General features: G+C 38.8%; 1 protein-coding gene across 7 annotated transcripts in view; it reads right to left on the bottom strand.

Moving 5' to 3' along the window:
* Positions 1 to 3,129: 3,129 nt before the first annotated feature.
* The window catches only part of FAR1 (fatty acyl-CoA reductase 1), a 103,311-nt gene continuing 88,141 nt past the window's right edge, over positions 3,130 to 18,299 (bottom strand). For all 7 annotated transcript variants that reach the window (XM_054970688.1, XM_054970691.1, XM_054970690.1 and 4 more), the window contains 3 exons: positions 15,011 to 15,140; positions 11,355 to 11,482; positions 3,130 to 5,702 (listed from right to left, as the gene is read on the bottom strand). In XM_054970688.1, the coding sequence (XP_054826663.1) occupies positions 5,540 to 5,702; positions 11,355 to 11,482; positions 15,011 to 15,140 (421 nt within the window). In that variant the 3' untranslated portion in view covers positions 3,130 to 5,539. The remainder of the gene's footprint in view (positions 5,703 to 11,354; positions 11,483 to 15,010; positions 15,141 to 18,299) is intronic.

The following is an 18,299-nucleotide window of genomic DNA, read 5'->3' on the forward strand; positions in this document are numbered from 1 at the left end:
AGTACATGGTCCCTTTAAATCAGATTTGGAGGAAGAATTGACAAGGATTTAGGCCTGTACCTCAGATCCAGGCAAGAGCAAGTGGAGAATTCTTCTTCTGGATACTAATAGTGATTATGCGGGTGAAGGAATGGAGACCCCTTGTACTCACAGATATGGAAAGAATGGCATGGAGATTCGTAAGTATTGAATCTGACAGTAGTACCTATGGGATTGTGGAAGTTCTAACTGCTTATTGAGTTTGTCCAGGGCTGTAGATGGGTTAATAGCTGAAGACAGAGGCAGAGGTGAGATAGCAGTACACAACTCCAATACCTCTGAAATCTCTCCCTCAGACAGCAAGGGCAGTGAAGTGGAATGGTGTCTGGGAGTCAGAACCACAGCAGGATTCTCACAACCACAGCAGAAACCAACAAGCCAGTTGCAGCCTATGTGAAGGATGAAAGTTACTACTTAAGTGAGGAAGCTGAAGCCAAGGGAGCTTTTCAAGATGCTTTGTTTTCATTATTGCTTTCTTAGACAGTGGTTTGAACTGGCTTTTAGATGGAACTGAAGCAGACACTGATAGAACTAGTGCATCTTTAGAGCTCAACTTGGTCACTGGAGCTGTAGATGGAACAGAAGCAGCATGCTTGGGGTGCCCTGGTTCCTTGTTGGAGGCTGCTAGAACTAGGGATGTGCACTTCAGGTTTCCAATTCAGGTTTTTAAATCAAATCGGGCCCAATCTGTAAAGATTTGGGATTCCTGAATTGGCCACAGTATCGCTGAGCCAATTTTGGAATCCCAAAGCAAAGCTTCTCAAAGCAACTTGTATCCGCTCCCCCCCCCCATGGGAACCCTCCTCCCCTTCCCATGGGAGAAAAAAGCTGCGGGGCAGAAAGTTTAAAAACGCCTCTTTCTGTGCTGGCTTGCTCCAGCTGACTGGTGGGGGAGTCCTGAAGGGGTTTAAAAGTTAAAGCGCCCCTTTCCACACGGCTTGCAAGCCATGCGGAAAGGGGTGCTTTGCAACATCCCTTGGCTTGCTCCAGTTGACCCATGGGGGTCAGCTGGAGCAAGACAAGGGGGTTAAATGTTAAAGCGCCGCTTTCTGCATGGCTTGCAAGCGGCACTGAATGGGGCACTTTGCAACCCAGTGTGACTTGCTTCAGCTGGCGAGAAAGCTTCCCTGCCAATCAGCTGAAGCAAGCTGTGCCGGGTAAACTTCCTGCCCTGTCGCTTATTTCACCCAATGGGAGCGGGAGGAGGGAACCTCTCCTCCCGCTCCCATTGGATGAAATAAGCGGCAGGCAGGAATTTTGTTGGTGTGCTCTGAATCTTCATGGAGTATACTGAAGCGGGTCAATAAGCAATTTCTCAAGTGGCTCATTGCTTCGGAAATTGCTCATTTCCAATTCTTTTTCCTGCTTTGGAAATTCCAAAGCAAGAAACCCAATTTTTTTTTTTGCACACCCCTTGCTAGAACCATCGAGGCAGAACCTATGAAGGCCAATTCTCAAAGTGCCATTTTAAGCTGTGACATACTTTCAGGGCATGCTTCCAGTGTAAATTACACGCACACAGTATTTTGTAGAGTATCGTATGCTTCGCTCAAACAGAAGAGACATTTGCCATTGTCATCAGATTGTCTCATTTTTGTTCCGCACTGGGAACACTTTTTAAAGAATATCTTTGATGCCATGAAATCAAAGGCTACAGGGTGTATTCCGGATAGGAGCTAAGGAAGCAAAAAGAGGATAGGAGAATGTTCTTCAAAGGTGGGGGAAAAAAAAGAACTGTAGGAGGGAGCTGCTCACCTAGCCTTTTTATAGCTATGCAAGGAGAGTGCATGGAAGGGTTCAGATGAATATCTCATGCTTTTAGATGCTTTGGAACATCTGCTCCCACGTGGAATTGCATAGAAGCCACAACAATAAAGTAATAATCCTGAGGTTTGCTGCCTTGCTCATTAACCACAGATTTTCTTCAGTTCTGTTTCACATTTGTATTGCTTTGTGGGGTCAGACCCAAAATCTTCTCCACTTCTCCGCTCGGGGTGGGGTGGGGTTGCCTTTCCTCCCATTAATTGAAATATTCAGTACAATACTCTTTCTAACTCAGAAAAAGGTGTTGAGTGATTCTTTTTTGTTAAGGAGAACAGGTAAAAATGCCTACTATGCCCAGCCATAGCAAGTAATCTTGACCGTTTTGGAGGTAAAATCTGCCTCAAAGTGGGGGAGTGAGTGGGGTTTACATCATACCATGACAATAAAGCTCATTGTGAACTCTCTAAACCTGCAGTTCCTTGGGGACTTTGGCAGCAGCATGGAGAGAAATAAGGGAATTCTACCCTCTCCTCCTGGACATATTAGAGTTTCAGCATGAAAGCACTAAGGGAAGGGGAAGAAAGAGTTCTAGTCTTCAAGAAATCTCTGGAAATCTTTTCCACAGCCAGCCCGCACAACTACAGAACTCCATCTAGGCCTGCATAGAAGACTACTCAATGTACAAAAATTACAGGTGAGTACACAACCTTCTTTTGCTGGGTGGAGCTGTCAATTTTGTATTTTGTTCAGTACTGATTGTAAAGAGGGGACAGTATTAAGAAGTCAAAGGGCGTGTGTTCATTCAAACGAACCTGATTAGGCTTAAAGCACTCTAAGCATTTACTTTGGATTTCTAAGTACATGAACACATAAAGCTGCTTTATACTGATTCAGAAGATAGACTTCTCAAACAGTCAGTATTGTTTATTCTGACTGGTAAGCAGCTCTCTGGGGTCTCAGGTATGGATCTTTCATATCAACTATACCTGATCCTTTTAGCTTATGTCAGGGACTGAACCTAGGACCTCCTACATGCAAAGCAGTTGCTCTACCACTGAGCCATAGCCTCTTCCCACATAAAGTTACCAATGCACAGGATTGCTTTGAAAAAGCTCTTTGATCAAAGAATGATTTGCTCACAATTTGTACTTCTGTATTTGCACTTGTTTTAATATTTCAAGACAAGAGAAATCTTATGTATCTTAGTCATTCCTGGAAATCATCAGCATGTGTAGCAGTCTATTCTAGATGTTGAAATAGGGGTTTTACTGATCCTAAAATATATGAAGATTTGTATTCGTGATCTACACAACTTAAACAACTTGATACATTCAATAAACATAATCAGGAATTTGTTTATTTTTGGTTTACAAACAAAGGCACCCAATATTTATGTTTTATAAAAACTTAGGATTTAAAATTTTGTTTGCAGAATTTGTTTTGACAGCAGAAAAGGTTTTCTTATGGTCCCAAATTTTAAATTCTGGCATACCTATTAGTGATCACTGGCTTTAAAATGCTCTTCTGTTACTGTTTTGTAAAACTGATGAGTAAACTGCTTAGATTAATACACAAAATTATGGATCCATTTATTTTAGTTAACAATTCTGATATGAAATGCGGCATTCATATGAAGAATGGCAACACAAGATGAAAGTACCTTAACTGTAATGATTTGTGTGGTATGCCAAACTCTGTGGTATATTTTTTGAATGAGGAAAACTAAACATTCAAATAACTCAAAACCAAGATGGCAGCCACTATATATTAGAGTCACACGAAAAATTGCATAACTCATTTAATTACTGATTCCTTTCAGCAGTGTTCTGAACGGCGCTATTTTATCATCTGCATTCATTTCAGGAATTCCAGACCAAGTTACACTGAAGAAAGTGAACATAATATCCAAAAATCTTACAAACACCTCTTTCACTAAGTTACATCACACCCACGGAAATCATGGTGGGTTGTAGAATTCCAGGCACCTTGTGCAAAAAAGAAAAGGGAAAAAGAAAGCAAGCAAGAAAAATAACCTATAAACATGCTCAAATGCTAAGTAAATGATTTTAAGCCCAACTTAAGAGGAGGAAGAGTTAGGAAGCAGCTGAAACATATAATAGGAATATTGCCAACTGCAAAACCTTAATTCACAAAATCTATAATTTATTGTATGTTTCATCACTGTCACAGCAGTCTCTCACACTTCTTAATGTGTGGTCCTTGACCATGAAACATTTGTATTTCTGGAAAGAGTACACACAAAAAACTTCAAAAATTACATTTAAGTTCTAAATGAGAAAATTTTAACTTCTATTAGGAAGCTTTATCCAAATTTAGATACTTGCAAGAAAGTTAGATTTCCATAGCAGCTGAGTACAGGAAATGTGCTTTGTGTAATTCTTATATTGTTCATCCAGAATTCATCCTCAATCTACCTAGACAGTGATTATAAGAAGAAACAGCTACAGTACAAGTTGATCAGTTTACCACCATCATATCCAGAGGTACGCTGTTTGTATCAAAGAAGGAATGTTAATGTTCGCACAGAATTTTATGCAAATGAGTTGCACAGAAAAATTTAAGTACTGAATTATATTTCATCTTTTATTAAAGACTCCTATTTTTTTCTTGTGGAAGCAAATTAAACATATAAAAATGGATTCCTGTTTATTTAACACCTATTCAATATGTCTTTCCACCATTCTGAAAATAAACCTCAAGTTTTATTTAGCATAAATCTGTTGACTTTACAGCTTAGAAGAAAGGGACTGAGAATTCAGTTTTAAAATTCTGTGTGTAACAGGGAGGATATGGTGCGTTTCCTAAATGGATTATGTTCTGCATCTCAGAACAAAAACTTACGAAGTTCCTGATATCTTGTGCCCTTTCAGAAAAATTCTAGTGATCTGTAATAATGTGTTTTCTTTGTTCGTACTTCTTCTAATGAATGAGCTTACTTCTTTCCTTGGCCATATAGTCATTTCTTATAAAAACCACAGTTCAGAATATGAGGAAAGCCACCATTTGCACCTGTTTTGGTTTTTCAACTAGAGGAAGATTATGGAGCAATTTGGGTGCTTATGCTGACCTATATGCATATCCCCCTTCTGGATCATTAGCCAGTTATTTCAACTGCAATCTCTTGTGGGTCAGTCTGGATCAGTAGGTGCACTTTTAAAAACAAACCAAAAAAGGTTCAATTAGGAAGGTCTCAACTCGGTAAAGTAAACTCCACATCCTTATAGTCACCAGGAAGGAGGCAAGAAGAATAAAAGACTAATAGAAAGCCAAACTCACAATCATTTACAAGGACATTGCAGTTTAAAAGTCTAAAATAAATACGTCTACCACCCAAGTCAATAATTTGTTCACCTTAACTAAATAAGCTTATGTGCAATAAAAATTAAGTTTACTATGTTAAGGCAGATTTTAATTCAATGCATTCCAGAATTGCACAGTTACACTGGTCAGTGGCCTAAAGGTTTTCCTCACATACAGATATTAAATCTGTTTTGTTGGATATTTAACCTACATATTTGCCTAATGACAGATTGCTCCAGAACCAGCCATATAATCTTCACAGAAATACACAATTAAGCATCACATGTACTGTATTTCACAATCCAGATCTAATAGTTCATGTTTTTACAAAAGACAAGATGAGTAGGTACATTATACGGCTTTGTGCCATTAGACCACCATATGCATAGATGTCCTAATGCTAGAATTGTCCTCTTCAGTATCTCATAGTACTAGAGGCTCTAAAATAAGAGAGGAACTTGTAACACAGGCTCACGACAAAATACCAGATGTTTCTCGCCATTTGTGATCTTGCAATGAAGATACGCCAGATAAGAATAACAAGCACTGTATTGAAGCCATAACGGATGTTCCTTAACCTAAAAAATAGATAAAATGCAAATTATGAAAAATCGGGTAAAAGATACATGAAGTTGACTGGCAAATAAGGTAGAATGTAGCTATTTTAAACTTCTCCACACCCATCCCATTTGATTACAGGAAAAATTTCACAACAGTAATTAGTATTTGGTTAACAGGCAAGACATCTAACCATCATCTTGGATTTGTTTAGAAAATGTCTATGCAACTGGAGACATCTATACTGACTGTACTAGTGGCCCTCAACATTCATGCTGAGGATTCCTTGCCAGGGTGGCCCCAGGATTTTATAGCTTCTTTGGCTGCCCTAAGCCTCTCTATTATTGTGATGGACCCAACACATGGAAGAGGTCACACCCCTGGACTTAACGTTTTGTATTGAGCCTCCGAGGGAAGGACTAGTTTCAGGAACTGAAATTCAGCCCAAACCATTGTCTGACTACTAGCTAATCAAAGCAAGGGTGAATGTGGCTCAACATCCCATAGGAGAGGAGTGGAGTTAAAGTGGTTCATGCACAGAAGCTCATAGATTGTACTGGGAAATTTTAGGACTCCAGATGTACACTCTGTTGAACTGCAGTGGGAGTTTGGAACGTGAAGCTCAAAGCTATAAGACAAGGTTGCCCCTCAACTTTTCCCACCCTTGGAGTGGAATCCAGTCCTGCAACCACAGGAGCTAGGTAACATGAAGAAGGCTGAGAGATGTCTACAGCAGGAGTCCTCAAACTTTTGGCACATGGGGGCTGCATTAGACTGCTCAATAACTAAAGAGGGCCACATTTTAAATCAAAGTGTAACAAGATAATTAACCTACCTATTTAGATCAACAGTAAACATTCAGAGGTCAATGAAGAAATATTAACTTGAATGCAATCCATTTTGGAACAATATTTTATTGTCAAATCCTTTTATCTAGCTACACATGCTTACCTAGTAAGTATGATTTTTGTGGCTGTTTTCTGTTAGCCTTGGCAACATAATTTGTAAACTGCTCTGAGTGGGCATTAAGTTGTCCTGAAGGGCGGTATTGTTGTTGTTATTATCATCATCATTATTATTACAGTTTTCATCTTGGAAAAAGTTTGTTCACAGATGTATGTGGTGCCAAAGACTGAACACGCCTGCAGCAAATTTCTTTAGGTTGATAAATATATCAGGTAGACCACAACAGAAATTGAGCAGATTATTTTCTTTGGAATGCCTCTGAGATGATCACTGGTTTGCAAATCAATTAGTTCTATCTGAAAAAAGTTACTTGCATCTTCTGGTGCTAATTCAAATGGATTCTGAAACATTTTTACTTCCTTTCCATGCTTATGGCAATCAGTAAATCAGTTCTGGAATTCCACCTGCAATAGGTTCAGTGCTTTGACATGTCTTTCAACACTGAATTGTAAATTTTTGTCCTTCTCAAATTTTAGTTTACTGCAGCATGAGAAGCTTGAAAAGTTACTTTCATTAACTTGCTTCACAAAAAAGTTTAGTTTTGCTTCAAAAGCTTTCAGTTCATAATACATGTCACACTCAAGCCTTCCTTTTCCCTGTAACCTTATTCAATGTGTTCAGATGCTCCACGACATCAGTTGAGAAAGCCAAATCAAAAATCCATCTAGGGTCAGTAAGTACTTCTTGACTTTTCCCTTTCTCCTTGAGAAAGACATCAACATCATGGCAAAGACTAAAAAACATTTAAGGACTTTGCCTCTGCTAAGCCACCTGATTTCTGCATGGTATAATACATCTCCATATTCTGCATCTATCTCTGAGAGAAAATTTTGATACTGACGATAAGTAAGACCATGATGGCTGATGTAATTAATGTTAGAAACAACAATATGCATCACACTTTCCCACTGAAGAATCTTACTACACAAGGCTGGCTGGTGGATGATGCAGTGAAATTGCCATTTAATTTCAGTATCTCTTCACTGATTCTTGCAACTACACCAGTTTTACATCCAACCATATTTCCTGCACCATCAGATGTGATGCTTTTCAATTTATCACAACTCAGACCAAAATTTTCTACTGATTCACACCCCTTCAAGAATATTTTCTAGAAACGATTTGGAGAAATGACTGTATCAAAGGTGTACAAATCAATTAAGAAATGCATAAGATTAAGTTTGTTTGCAGACGATGTTTTATTATACATCACCCACCCACTAACCTCTTTGAAGCACCTAGAGGACGAATTACTCAAATTCAAATTAATATCAGGATTAGAGGTAAATCAAACAAAATCAAATATTCTATCAATAAATTTGACAGAAGTGCAAAAAACTTTAAACAACATAAATATCATTGGGCCCACCCCTACTTGACATATCTTGGAGTAAAAATTGCATCAGATTCAAAGCTTCTAATACAATATAACCATATAAACAAAATAAAAGAAGTTAAAATGGATATATATAAATAGGAAAAGCAAAATCTCACTTGGTTTGAGATATATAATTTAATTAAATCTTTTGTATTGCCCAAATTATTATTCCTGTTTAGATCACTCCCCATACAAATTCCTACCAAATTACTTAAACGGTAGCAAACAATGCTTAACCAATTTCTTTGGCAACGTAAACATCCAAGAATAGCTTTTAAAATATTAAAGAAAAGGAGGATATAATTATCCAGACTTGGAATTGTATTGTACCACAGCTTGATTAATTAACTTAAATCAAATAATCCAAGACAAAGGACAAACTGACTGGATAAAAACCATAAGCATCCCACAACCCAATATCACATTACAAGACATAATATGGAAGAAACCAAATCATAGACCCAAAGAAATGACTCATAATCCGTTTTTAATAGCCATTTTAAAAAACATGGGATAGATATGAAAGCAAATCAATACCGGGAGTTTCTCATTTTGCTACTATCGTTTCGCAAGAAGAATCATGGAGTAGTTACAAGATACTGTAGTTAATTTAGGAAGTAAAGATCAATACAGAAACCCTGGTTTAATAGATATTGCTTCAAAAATTGGCTTATTGAAAAAAATGCAAATTAGAAGAAAACATAGGACAGAAAATACCTTGCTTTACATATTTCCAATTAGCTTATTTTTCTAAAGACATCAAACTGAAAGAAATAATGAGTAAACCTAAAACCGAGTTTGAACAATTTATTGGCACTCAGAAATTTGTACGTAAAGGTTTAATTTCTAAAATTTACAGTTTATTAATACATACACTAGATACATCAAATACAGGTCTACATCTAAGATGGCAAAAAGATTGGGAAATCGACATTTTAGATACTGATTGGAAATGAATTTGGACCTCTATACTATTTAACTCACAAGTTATTAATCTTAATCTTCAATCACATAAACTTACTAATTATTGGTATCTTACACCTCAAAAGTTATCAAAAATTTACTCAAGAAGTTCCCCCCTATGGTTGGAGACAATGTGGGAAATTAGGTAATTTCGCACATTGTTGGTGGAACTGCCAATATGTTGAAGAATTTTGGAATAAGATTTGAAACCAAGTGGAACTTATAAAATCATATAAGATTCCTCTGAAACCAGAAATAATTTTTTGGGATATTTGGAAGGATCAAGACATACCCTCTATTAGGAAGGATTTAATAACTACATTATTCCATGCAGCTAAATCCTCTCTGGCTTTATACTGGAAATCACAATCGACTCCTACGATTAACACATGGTTCAATAAGGTATGGGACTTTTTGCTAACGGAAAAAATAACTGGAAAGCTTTATTTGCAGACTAACCCCACCGGCACTTTGAATTTTTATATCAAGTGGGAACCTTTTCTTGAGTTTCTCTCCAAAAATGAACTGATACTAACGAAACTGCCTTCTCAAGATGTTATTGATAAGGAAATGTGGGGTCTGTGGTGATTTTAGTTAGTAGAAGATAGTATCACCAATAACTCTACCGTAATTACTGCTCTGTTTATATTATGCTTAAAACAAGAGTTAATAGTTGTATACATAATGACAAATTTGTAACTAACATTGGTTGTAGTTTGGAAAGGTTTTGTTTTGTAAATTGTTAATTGTTAATAAAATTGATTTAAAAAAAGAATATTTTCTATAGCTGTAGTGCCTTTCAAACTCTGCAGTGTGTACAACTCTTTCAGTAGGATGGAAGCAGTCTTTCCCTTGCCGTTCCTAAGGAAAATGCACCAAATTTGCAGGGGATCCTCTCCTAACCCTCAAGATCTGAATCGGGCCCAATTTGGGATGTTTTGGCATTCCCAAATCTGCCTCAGTATATAATCAAGCTGATGCAAGGGGAACAACTTCACATCAGAGAATCACACTAAGAAAAATTCCCCCTCCCCCTAAAGAGAAAAAAATCACTCTCAAACCAGTCTCCATTGCTCCCTATGGGGAAACTAGGGGGGGGGGGCTTTCTAGGTGGCTGGGGGGGGGGGTGGCATTTTGCAAGCAGAATGGATCTGGACTTGATTGTACCTGATGACTGCACCTGGAGGCACCTTCTTTGTTGGGGCCTGAATCTTTTTAGGGAGCACACCTCTAATTGTAGATGCAGATAAACTGACATAACACAAGATACCTTACCAAGGCACAATTCCTCCATTACTTTAACCATGCACTTTTTAACAAATTCACCATCAGTGACTCACCTACCACTCTCAGCAGTACATTTAGCAATATGATAGTTGGCACTCACAGTAGACAGGTTCTCCTCAATGTGCTTTCTAAAACTATTTTGCTGCAAAAACTTTGATTTTTAAAGAATGTATCTTGTTCACTCAACCACGGCAAGGAGAAGAGACTTCCACCTCTACATTTCTCAGGAGTATTGGTTCATATGCACAGGCTAAGAAGAATGTTTTAAAAATCTGACCTACCAGATGGCAGAGTTGCAATCCTAAGTACATTGAATACTATTGAGATTTGTTTCTTAATGAACACACTGCCTTGAGGTTTAAATCTATACATGCTAACACTTTGAGGACCCTCCGAAAAAGGACAGGTAGAGAGAGCGCAAAAAAGAGCAGCCTCCCACCTGGAGCAGAGGATATGCCATTAAGTTGGCTTCAAATTATATGCAGTCCTATGCAGATACTTTAACTTGAATTGTATTTATATATGCATGGTTTTATTGGCCCCAGACTAAGCAAGTCCAACAAGCTTCTGTGCTTTCAGGACTATTTTACTGTGAATAAACTCCATACATTCTAAAATTTCTACAATTAAAATATACACAGCTGAGACCACCTATCCCATTTTATCTTTGTATGATGGAAAGTACGGCTTAATACTTGGTAGGATCAACCCTTCTATTAATCTTTTCCTCTTTCAACACAACAGGGTGAAACCAAATAAAGACTAAGTGACAACAAAACGCTGAGCTCTTATTTGAGTTTCTTAAACCCATTCAGATAATGATGCCTCGGCAGAACTCTCCTGGAATTAAAATCATCTTAGACTCTTGAATTATTACAAGCCTGAGTGCACAGGACTATGCTTATTTTTGGTGATTATTAGAAAGAAAGCAAGATTAGACAGAACCTGCTAAACAGAAGATATGAAATGATCTTCCAGAATTTAGTTGTTTAAGCTTTGCCCACAATGGTCAATACAAAATAGAAAAAATACAAAACAGCATTAGACAACAGAATAGAATAAAAATATAAAGACATACTTATTCAAGTGTTTCCTAGCTGCTGGAAGACCAGACATTTCCTCATTCAGAACATATTTCTTTGTTCCCATGCAGTAGTTTTCCATATACTCTGCCCAATGCAACTGGCGAACATCAAAATTAAATGCCTGCCACGTAATAAAATTGTTAGTATTACAATAAACACTGAATACAAAAATTTAACAGCTAAATATTAAGAGCAGCATAGACAAAAATGGCTTCATGCACAAAAATTAAGGCACCTGCAATGTTACTGTCCCAAGTACTATCTATTAAGAAGTCCTTAGACAAAAGTAAGGTTTTAAATGGATGTGATACTGGGAGTTCTACAAGCAAAGCTCCTAGAACGTTTCCCAGAATCACAGAAGAACACAATTTAGATCAGGCCTGTGGTATGAGTTTAAGCCTTCTCCGTGTCATTTTCATGACAAGGAGCCACTTGTTGTTCCATTGGAGTAGTTTGGATAAGACCATTTGGATCTTATGATGTTGAGTCTAAGGTTCAATCTATACAGTAAGTTTAACAACTTGGGTCACAGGAACCTGCTTTCCTTGCAGTGAGACAGCAGCTGCAAGGAACTTATTTACCCAAGCGACCAGATTCAGACTGAGACCATGGTGCAGGGGGGAAAGGGACCTCTACCCTCCCTGTGCCATTTTCCTGAGTCAAAATGGTCCTAGGGGATCCTTTCTCCCATTGCAGGTCTGCACATACACTGACTGAAGCATATGCAGCTCCTCAACCAGGCAACTCCCCACTCCCACTCCATTGTTTCAACTTGCAAAATCATTGTAGAGAGGGAAGGCTATGGTCCCAATTCAAATCAGACCCTGTGGCACTTGGTGAATTAACTTCCCTGCAGCTGCTACCTGGATGCAGGGAAAGTGATTCCAGTAGGGGGAACCTCCATTTAAAAATTAGTTTGTGCTGAGAGTGATGTAAGTATAAAATGGAAGCAGCCTTTGCCTATTAGCCCTTTCTCCCTTAAACATTTCTTAAAGCAATTTTTCATTTTCACTAGCAGTTGAACAGGAAATAAGACAATAAAGTGTCTATACCTGTATAGCACTTTTTGTCAAAAGTGGATTTTTAAAACATGTCTGACACTAACTGCAATCCTTCAGTCTAAGCCCATTGAAGTTAACTCTCCATAGGATTGCACTGTAAAAATGTTGAGTATCAGGATAACTGCAGAATATTTTTCACAGTGGTTATCTGAACTTTTAAAAAGCGTTTGATAGCTACTTAATAATAATTATCTATCTTTTAGTTCAGCCCTAATATCACAATGCAACAAGAATAAATTTGAGGTGGGACCACTCTCATTAATATTTTATTCCGCATCAAATACTTGACATTTATTTACATTATGGAACCATAACCCTTGGCACTGATAGCAGAACTTATTACAACAGAAGTATCCATTACTATATATCACAATACAAATAAGTAGATAGTACTCTCAAGAATGCATGTTATTTCCAGACTCTCCCATTACTACCCAGAAAATTCAAAGTCCTGTATGAGGGATGTCTACTGTCTGTGGCTGTAGGTGTCAGCTTGCTACCAAGTAAGGGCTTGCCTGTATAGACCTGTGCTAAATGAATTTTTAGAGCTCTTTGCAACAAATGTGTGCACTGTATACAGGATGAGTTGCAGATACATTTGATATCCTTCTGTTCTGGCCTTTGTTGTGGACCAATTGGTATTCTCTATGTATGGTAAGCAAGTATCATGATGACTGATGGGTAAATGAGTTGCCACAGAATCTCTTGGAATGGCTATTAGGGGTGTGCACAGGGAAAAGAATCGCTTCGGGATTAGGGCATTTCAGCCGCTTCGGTATGCTCTGTAAAAATTCAGAGCATACAGAAGATCACAGCAGGAGCTGTCGGCTTTTTTACCTGATGGGAGGGGGGAAGAGGGAGCTTCCTCTTCCCTCATCCCATTGGGTGAAAAAGCCAGCCTGAAAACTTTAAAAGCTCAAAGCAGCACTGAAAAGCCCTGCTCTGAGCTTTGAAAAATTCCAAGCTGGCTATATTACCCAATGGGAGGGAGCTCCCTCTGCCTCCCTCCCATTGGATGAAATAACTGGCTTGGAGTTTTTCAAAGCTCAGAGCAGCGCTGAAAAGCCCTGCTCTGAGGTTTGAAAAAGTCCAAACCGGCTATTTCACCCAATGGGAGGGAGCTCCCTCTGCCTGCCTCCCATTGGATGAAATAGCTAGCCTGGATACTTCCAAAGCTCAAAGCAACACTGAAAAGCCCTACTCTGAGCTTTGAAAAACTCCAAGCTGGCTATTTCACCCAAAGGGAGGAAAAAAGCCATTGTGAAAACTTTCAAAGCAGCACTGAAAAGCCCTGCTCTGAGCTTTGAAAAACTCCAAGCTGGCTATTTCACCCAATGGGAAGGAGGCAGAGGGAGCTCCCTCCCATTGGATGAAAAAGCCAGCTTGGACTTTTTCAAAGCTCAGAGCAGGGCTTTTCAGCGTTGCTCTGAGCTTTGAAAATATCCAGGCTGGCTATTTTCCTCCGATGGGTGAAACAGCCAGAGTGGAGGTTTCAAAGCTCAGAACAGGGCTTTTCAGTGTTGCTCTGAGCTTTGAAAATAACTAGGCTGGCTATTTCATCCAATGAAAGGGGCAGAGGGAGCTCCCTCCCATTGGATGAAATAGCCGGCTTGGAGTTTTTCAAAGCTCAGAGCAGGGCTTTTCATTCAATGGGAGGGAGGCAGAGGGAGCTCCCTCCCTTTGGGTGAAAAAGCCAACTGCATTTCCCTTGCCCTTGGATCAGCTGTTTGGCAGGGATTTCTCCACCAAACAGCCATCCCAGTTTAAATGCCCCTTTCCCTGCTGCTTTGCAGGGACAAGGAAAGGGGCATTTAAACCCTTGACCCAAAGCTTCCCAAAGCAGTATGACTTGCTTGGGGAAGCTTTGATTCAGGGTTTCCAAATCGAGCCCAGCGTGCTGGGCCTGATTTGGAAGTCCCGAATCTTTGCAAATCAGGTCCGATTCGGGTATTTTTCCGAAATTGGAAACCCGAACTGCACACCCCTAGTGGCTATTACTGCTGTCCCAACTCTCCTTTCTACAGTTGCTATTTACTTTTTACAGTTGCTTTTACTTTGTTGCCAGGACACATAGGATTGCAACTATGTTGGGGGTGAGAGTGCCGTCAAGTCATATCTGACTTATGGTGACCACTGCTGGGGTTTTTGAGGCAAGAGACTAACAGAGGAGGTTTGCCATTACCTGCCTCTGTATAGTGATCCTGGTCTTCTTTGGCGGTCTCCCATCCAATTATTAAACAATACCAACACTGGTTAGCAGGTGATCTGATAAGATCAGGCTTGTCTGGGCTATCCAGATTGCAACTATGTAATACTAATAAAAAATCTGGCATAGTGGCTAACATACAGGACCAAACAGTGTGCCCTTCTCACAGGAAGTAGTAAAATAAATAAATCTATAACAGAGACCATATCACTTCAATAGTTACTGCACTTCAGAATTCAAGCTTAAATCAGCTGCACACATAAATTTCTAATTTTCTCTTAATATTCATTATTATGCAAAATTTGCACAAAAAGTAAGAAGACTTCTTACATTCTTTATACAACAATTTAACTAATGCCCTATTGATTAGAAAGTTACTTGCCTTTTTGTCTTCAGGACCGAGTTGGCTCATAAGCATATTTACATTGTCTGTATTCCAGTCCCAAGAATTACTGGTAAAGTATTCTAGTAACATCATAGCTTTGTGAAGACGTGTTATTGTTTTCATCATCCTATATCCAGGGAAAGTGTGTTACTAAAGAAGGCACTGTTCAAAAGTACACCACCACCATCCTAAGTTCAGCAGATATAACGCAATACAGGAGCCTCCAATTTGGCCATCACATGAAAGCATTCAGTACATTAAGATAGAATATTTCTGCATTGTTTTTGTAAACAAAACGTTGCTTTTTTAGTCAGTATCATAAGATTTAACATTTAGACCCACGTTATTAGATCAGGAAGAGGAACTATATGCAGTAGTTTTAATTAAATTATGAATATTCAATAACATTATGATTTGATAAAAGCATATCCTTTCATTTTTAAAGGGTAAGATATAGAAATCTCTCCTCTCTACCCCTCAGGCTAGATTCCTTATTCCTGATCAAACAGAGACTACTTGTACTATGTATTCACACACCTATCAGATGTCAGAGCCCTCTCTGGGGAACATCTTTTTCTCCATCATTCTAGCTAGCAACACAGAAAGTAACCAAACAGCTTCCATCGTAAGATCTTTTTCCAGTATCACTGCTAGTTACCCCGCAGAGTGCTAGTTTAGATATTTAGTACTTAATATGCAGAAATATTCTATCAATGTTTACTGCCTAGCTGGGCAACTACTAGTACCTTATCCAAATACAGTGCATCCAGTTATTAGGATCAACTTGGAAAACAGGCTTTTAAATATTACTAAGAATAAATTTGAACCCAAAAAAACCTGAATGTGCAGGTTTGAATCCCACATATTTTTCATCTTGGAAGGGGGGATGGGTGGGTGGGAGGTCTGCTCTATGTTTTCTTTCAACTTAACCAAACAGCAACCAATTCCACCAGCACCTGCTAACCGTTACCAACAGCAAATGGCAATTCTCTATATGACAGTTACTAAGAGTCCATTTCCAGCCTGATCCTTATAATGGAACACACTGATGATAAACAGCAGGAAGGATGAAAGGGGTGGTGAAAAATAAAAATCAGCACCAAATCTGCAACAGCCTTTGGAAAGTTATATTTTCTCTGTACAGACTGTGGACACTTTTACTTGCCTACAATGAGCAGGATGGCCAAATTCTACTGAGTATGAGTATTTGAAATTTTAAAGAGTTGGCAAAGAGGTATTAAAAGGAAGATGTACCACAAACTAGCCACTAGAAAAAATACAAGGCAATAAAACTAACACAATATTTTTGCCTATGAGGATATTCTTATTTTAATCTTAATTTTAATATTTATTTCTATGAGCTACAATGAGGTAAAGTGCACATCTCTCACCCATATTATAAAGAGCTTAGCCAGAGCTCTTCTCCTAAACATTCATAAGCACAAAATTGAGAACAGAAAAACAAAATGCTGTATATAATCAATGGTTTCCAGCAATACAGGGGGAAAACAATGAATTAAAACACAATTAAACTTATGTTTAGAGTAACCATTCAATCTTTTTTCAACCGAGGACTTCTTGGTTTGTTCCATGGATGAACTTCATAAAAATTTAAAAAGCTAGAACTTCCACTATTAAGTAAAAAGCATTTCTACTATGAAGTAAAGGCTACTGAATTGAGCAAACCACAAGTTTCTAGTAAGACATTCATAGTTCCACTGCATTAGAAAGTGTCATAAAAGGGATACAGTGGTACAAGTGTTGTACTACCACAGCAGGTCTACAAGGAAACATTACAACAGCCCTTTTAGATCAGACCAAAGGTCCATCTAGTCTAGCATCTTTTTTCTCCCAACGGCTGACAAGATGCCCCAGAAAATCCACAGCAGGGATGCAGGTGCATCCCTCTATTGTTCCCCTCCGTCATCTGAACTTGAAAACCCTAGGTTGTTTAGCATTTCCTTGTAAGAAAGGTACTCTAGTTTCTTGATTTAGTTGCCCTTTTCTGCATGCTTTTCATCTTTACAGTTTTCTTTTGACGTGAAACATTTAGAGTATTCCGTATGTGGTCATTCCATTCATCTATAAAAGGGCAATATATCACTTGCAGTATTATTTTACCCCTTCCAAATGCTTGTGAATGTTCTTGAACTCCAAAAAATTGGAAATGCAGGAGTAGAATATGCAATTCAATTTATTTGGTCCAAAAATATACCAAAAAAATCTTATTGGTATTTTGGAACCCTGATCAATATCCAGAGTTATCAGTATTGCTGGTCCCAATCAACTCCCAAAATATTCCATAATAACTGGGACCTGCATTTTAAAGACTGCAGCAGCTTTTACCTTTTACCTTTTGCAGCTTTTTCCTGGCCAAAAAAGAGAGAGAGAGAGAGAGAGAGAGAGAGATGGGGGAGGGATGCAACTCTCACAGGAAAATAGAACTGCACTTTAGGGAGATCTCTACTGTCTGTCCAATCATGACAGTTCTCTCACACGGTCTGTGGGAGAATCGTTATGATTGGACAGACAATTGAGTTCTCCCTAATATGCAATTCTGTTTCTCTTTGACAGTTATCACTCACCTCCCTTCCTCCTTTTGCCCTGGAATGGTGAAAGAACAACTGCTATGACTGTCTGCCAAAGAGAGCATTTTTAGGAGTGCATGCCTTCAGCTGCCAGGTTGGTTCTGCTGCAATTCTCTGGTTTGACATTGGTTTTGTTAGGCTTTGTTTTGTTTACTTTGCATGTTCGGCTAAGATTTGTGTGTCCTGGAGAAAGAATTGGATTTCCTCTCCCGTGGGATGGCTGGACTTGTTTAGGGTCCTGGAGAATTGGACTCCTTTCCCCAATCTTCTTCAAATTTGGGGGTTCTTTAGAGGACAGGCAGCCCTAACTCCACTGCAGTTTTGGTACTATTTACTTCAAAAACATCTCCTCCCCCGCCCTGGGAATATTGGACTGGGTCAACTTCTGGACACCCCCCCCCGAAAAAACTCACTCACTGCTCCTCCGCCTCTGCTACCTGCTTTTCTCTGCAAGGAGAGGACTGTGGATTCCCATCCCACCTCCACCCCTACCCAAGATCTAGAAGTGCCCTTCAAGCCATTGCCAGCCCAAAGACAAGAAGTCTTTGTCTCGATTCAGTCCAGGTGGATGCATTGTCTTGAGCTTCGTTACTAGTTGCAAGTCAGTAGTCTCTCTTTCTATTCTCCCTTTGAAGTTCCTCTTCAGGATAACTGCTACTTTTAGATCAGCAACTGAATATCCTGGAAGGTTAAAATGT

This window comes from Eublepharis macularius, chromosome 2 (genome assembly GCF_028583425.1).
Source record: "Eublepharis macularius isolate TG4126 chromosome 2, MPM_Emac_v1.0, whole genome shotgun sequence".
In the NCBI taxonomy this organism is placed as follows: domain Eukaryota; kingdom Metazoa; phylum Chordata; class Lepidosauria; order Squamata; family Eublepharidae; genus Eublepharis; species Eublepharis macularius.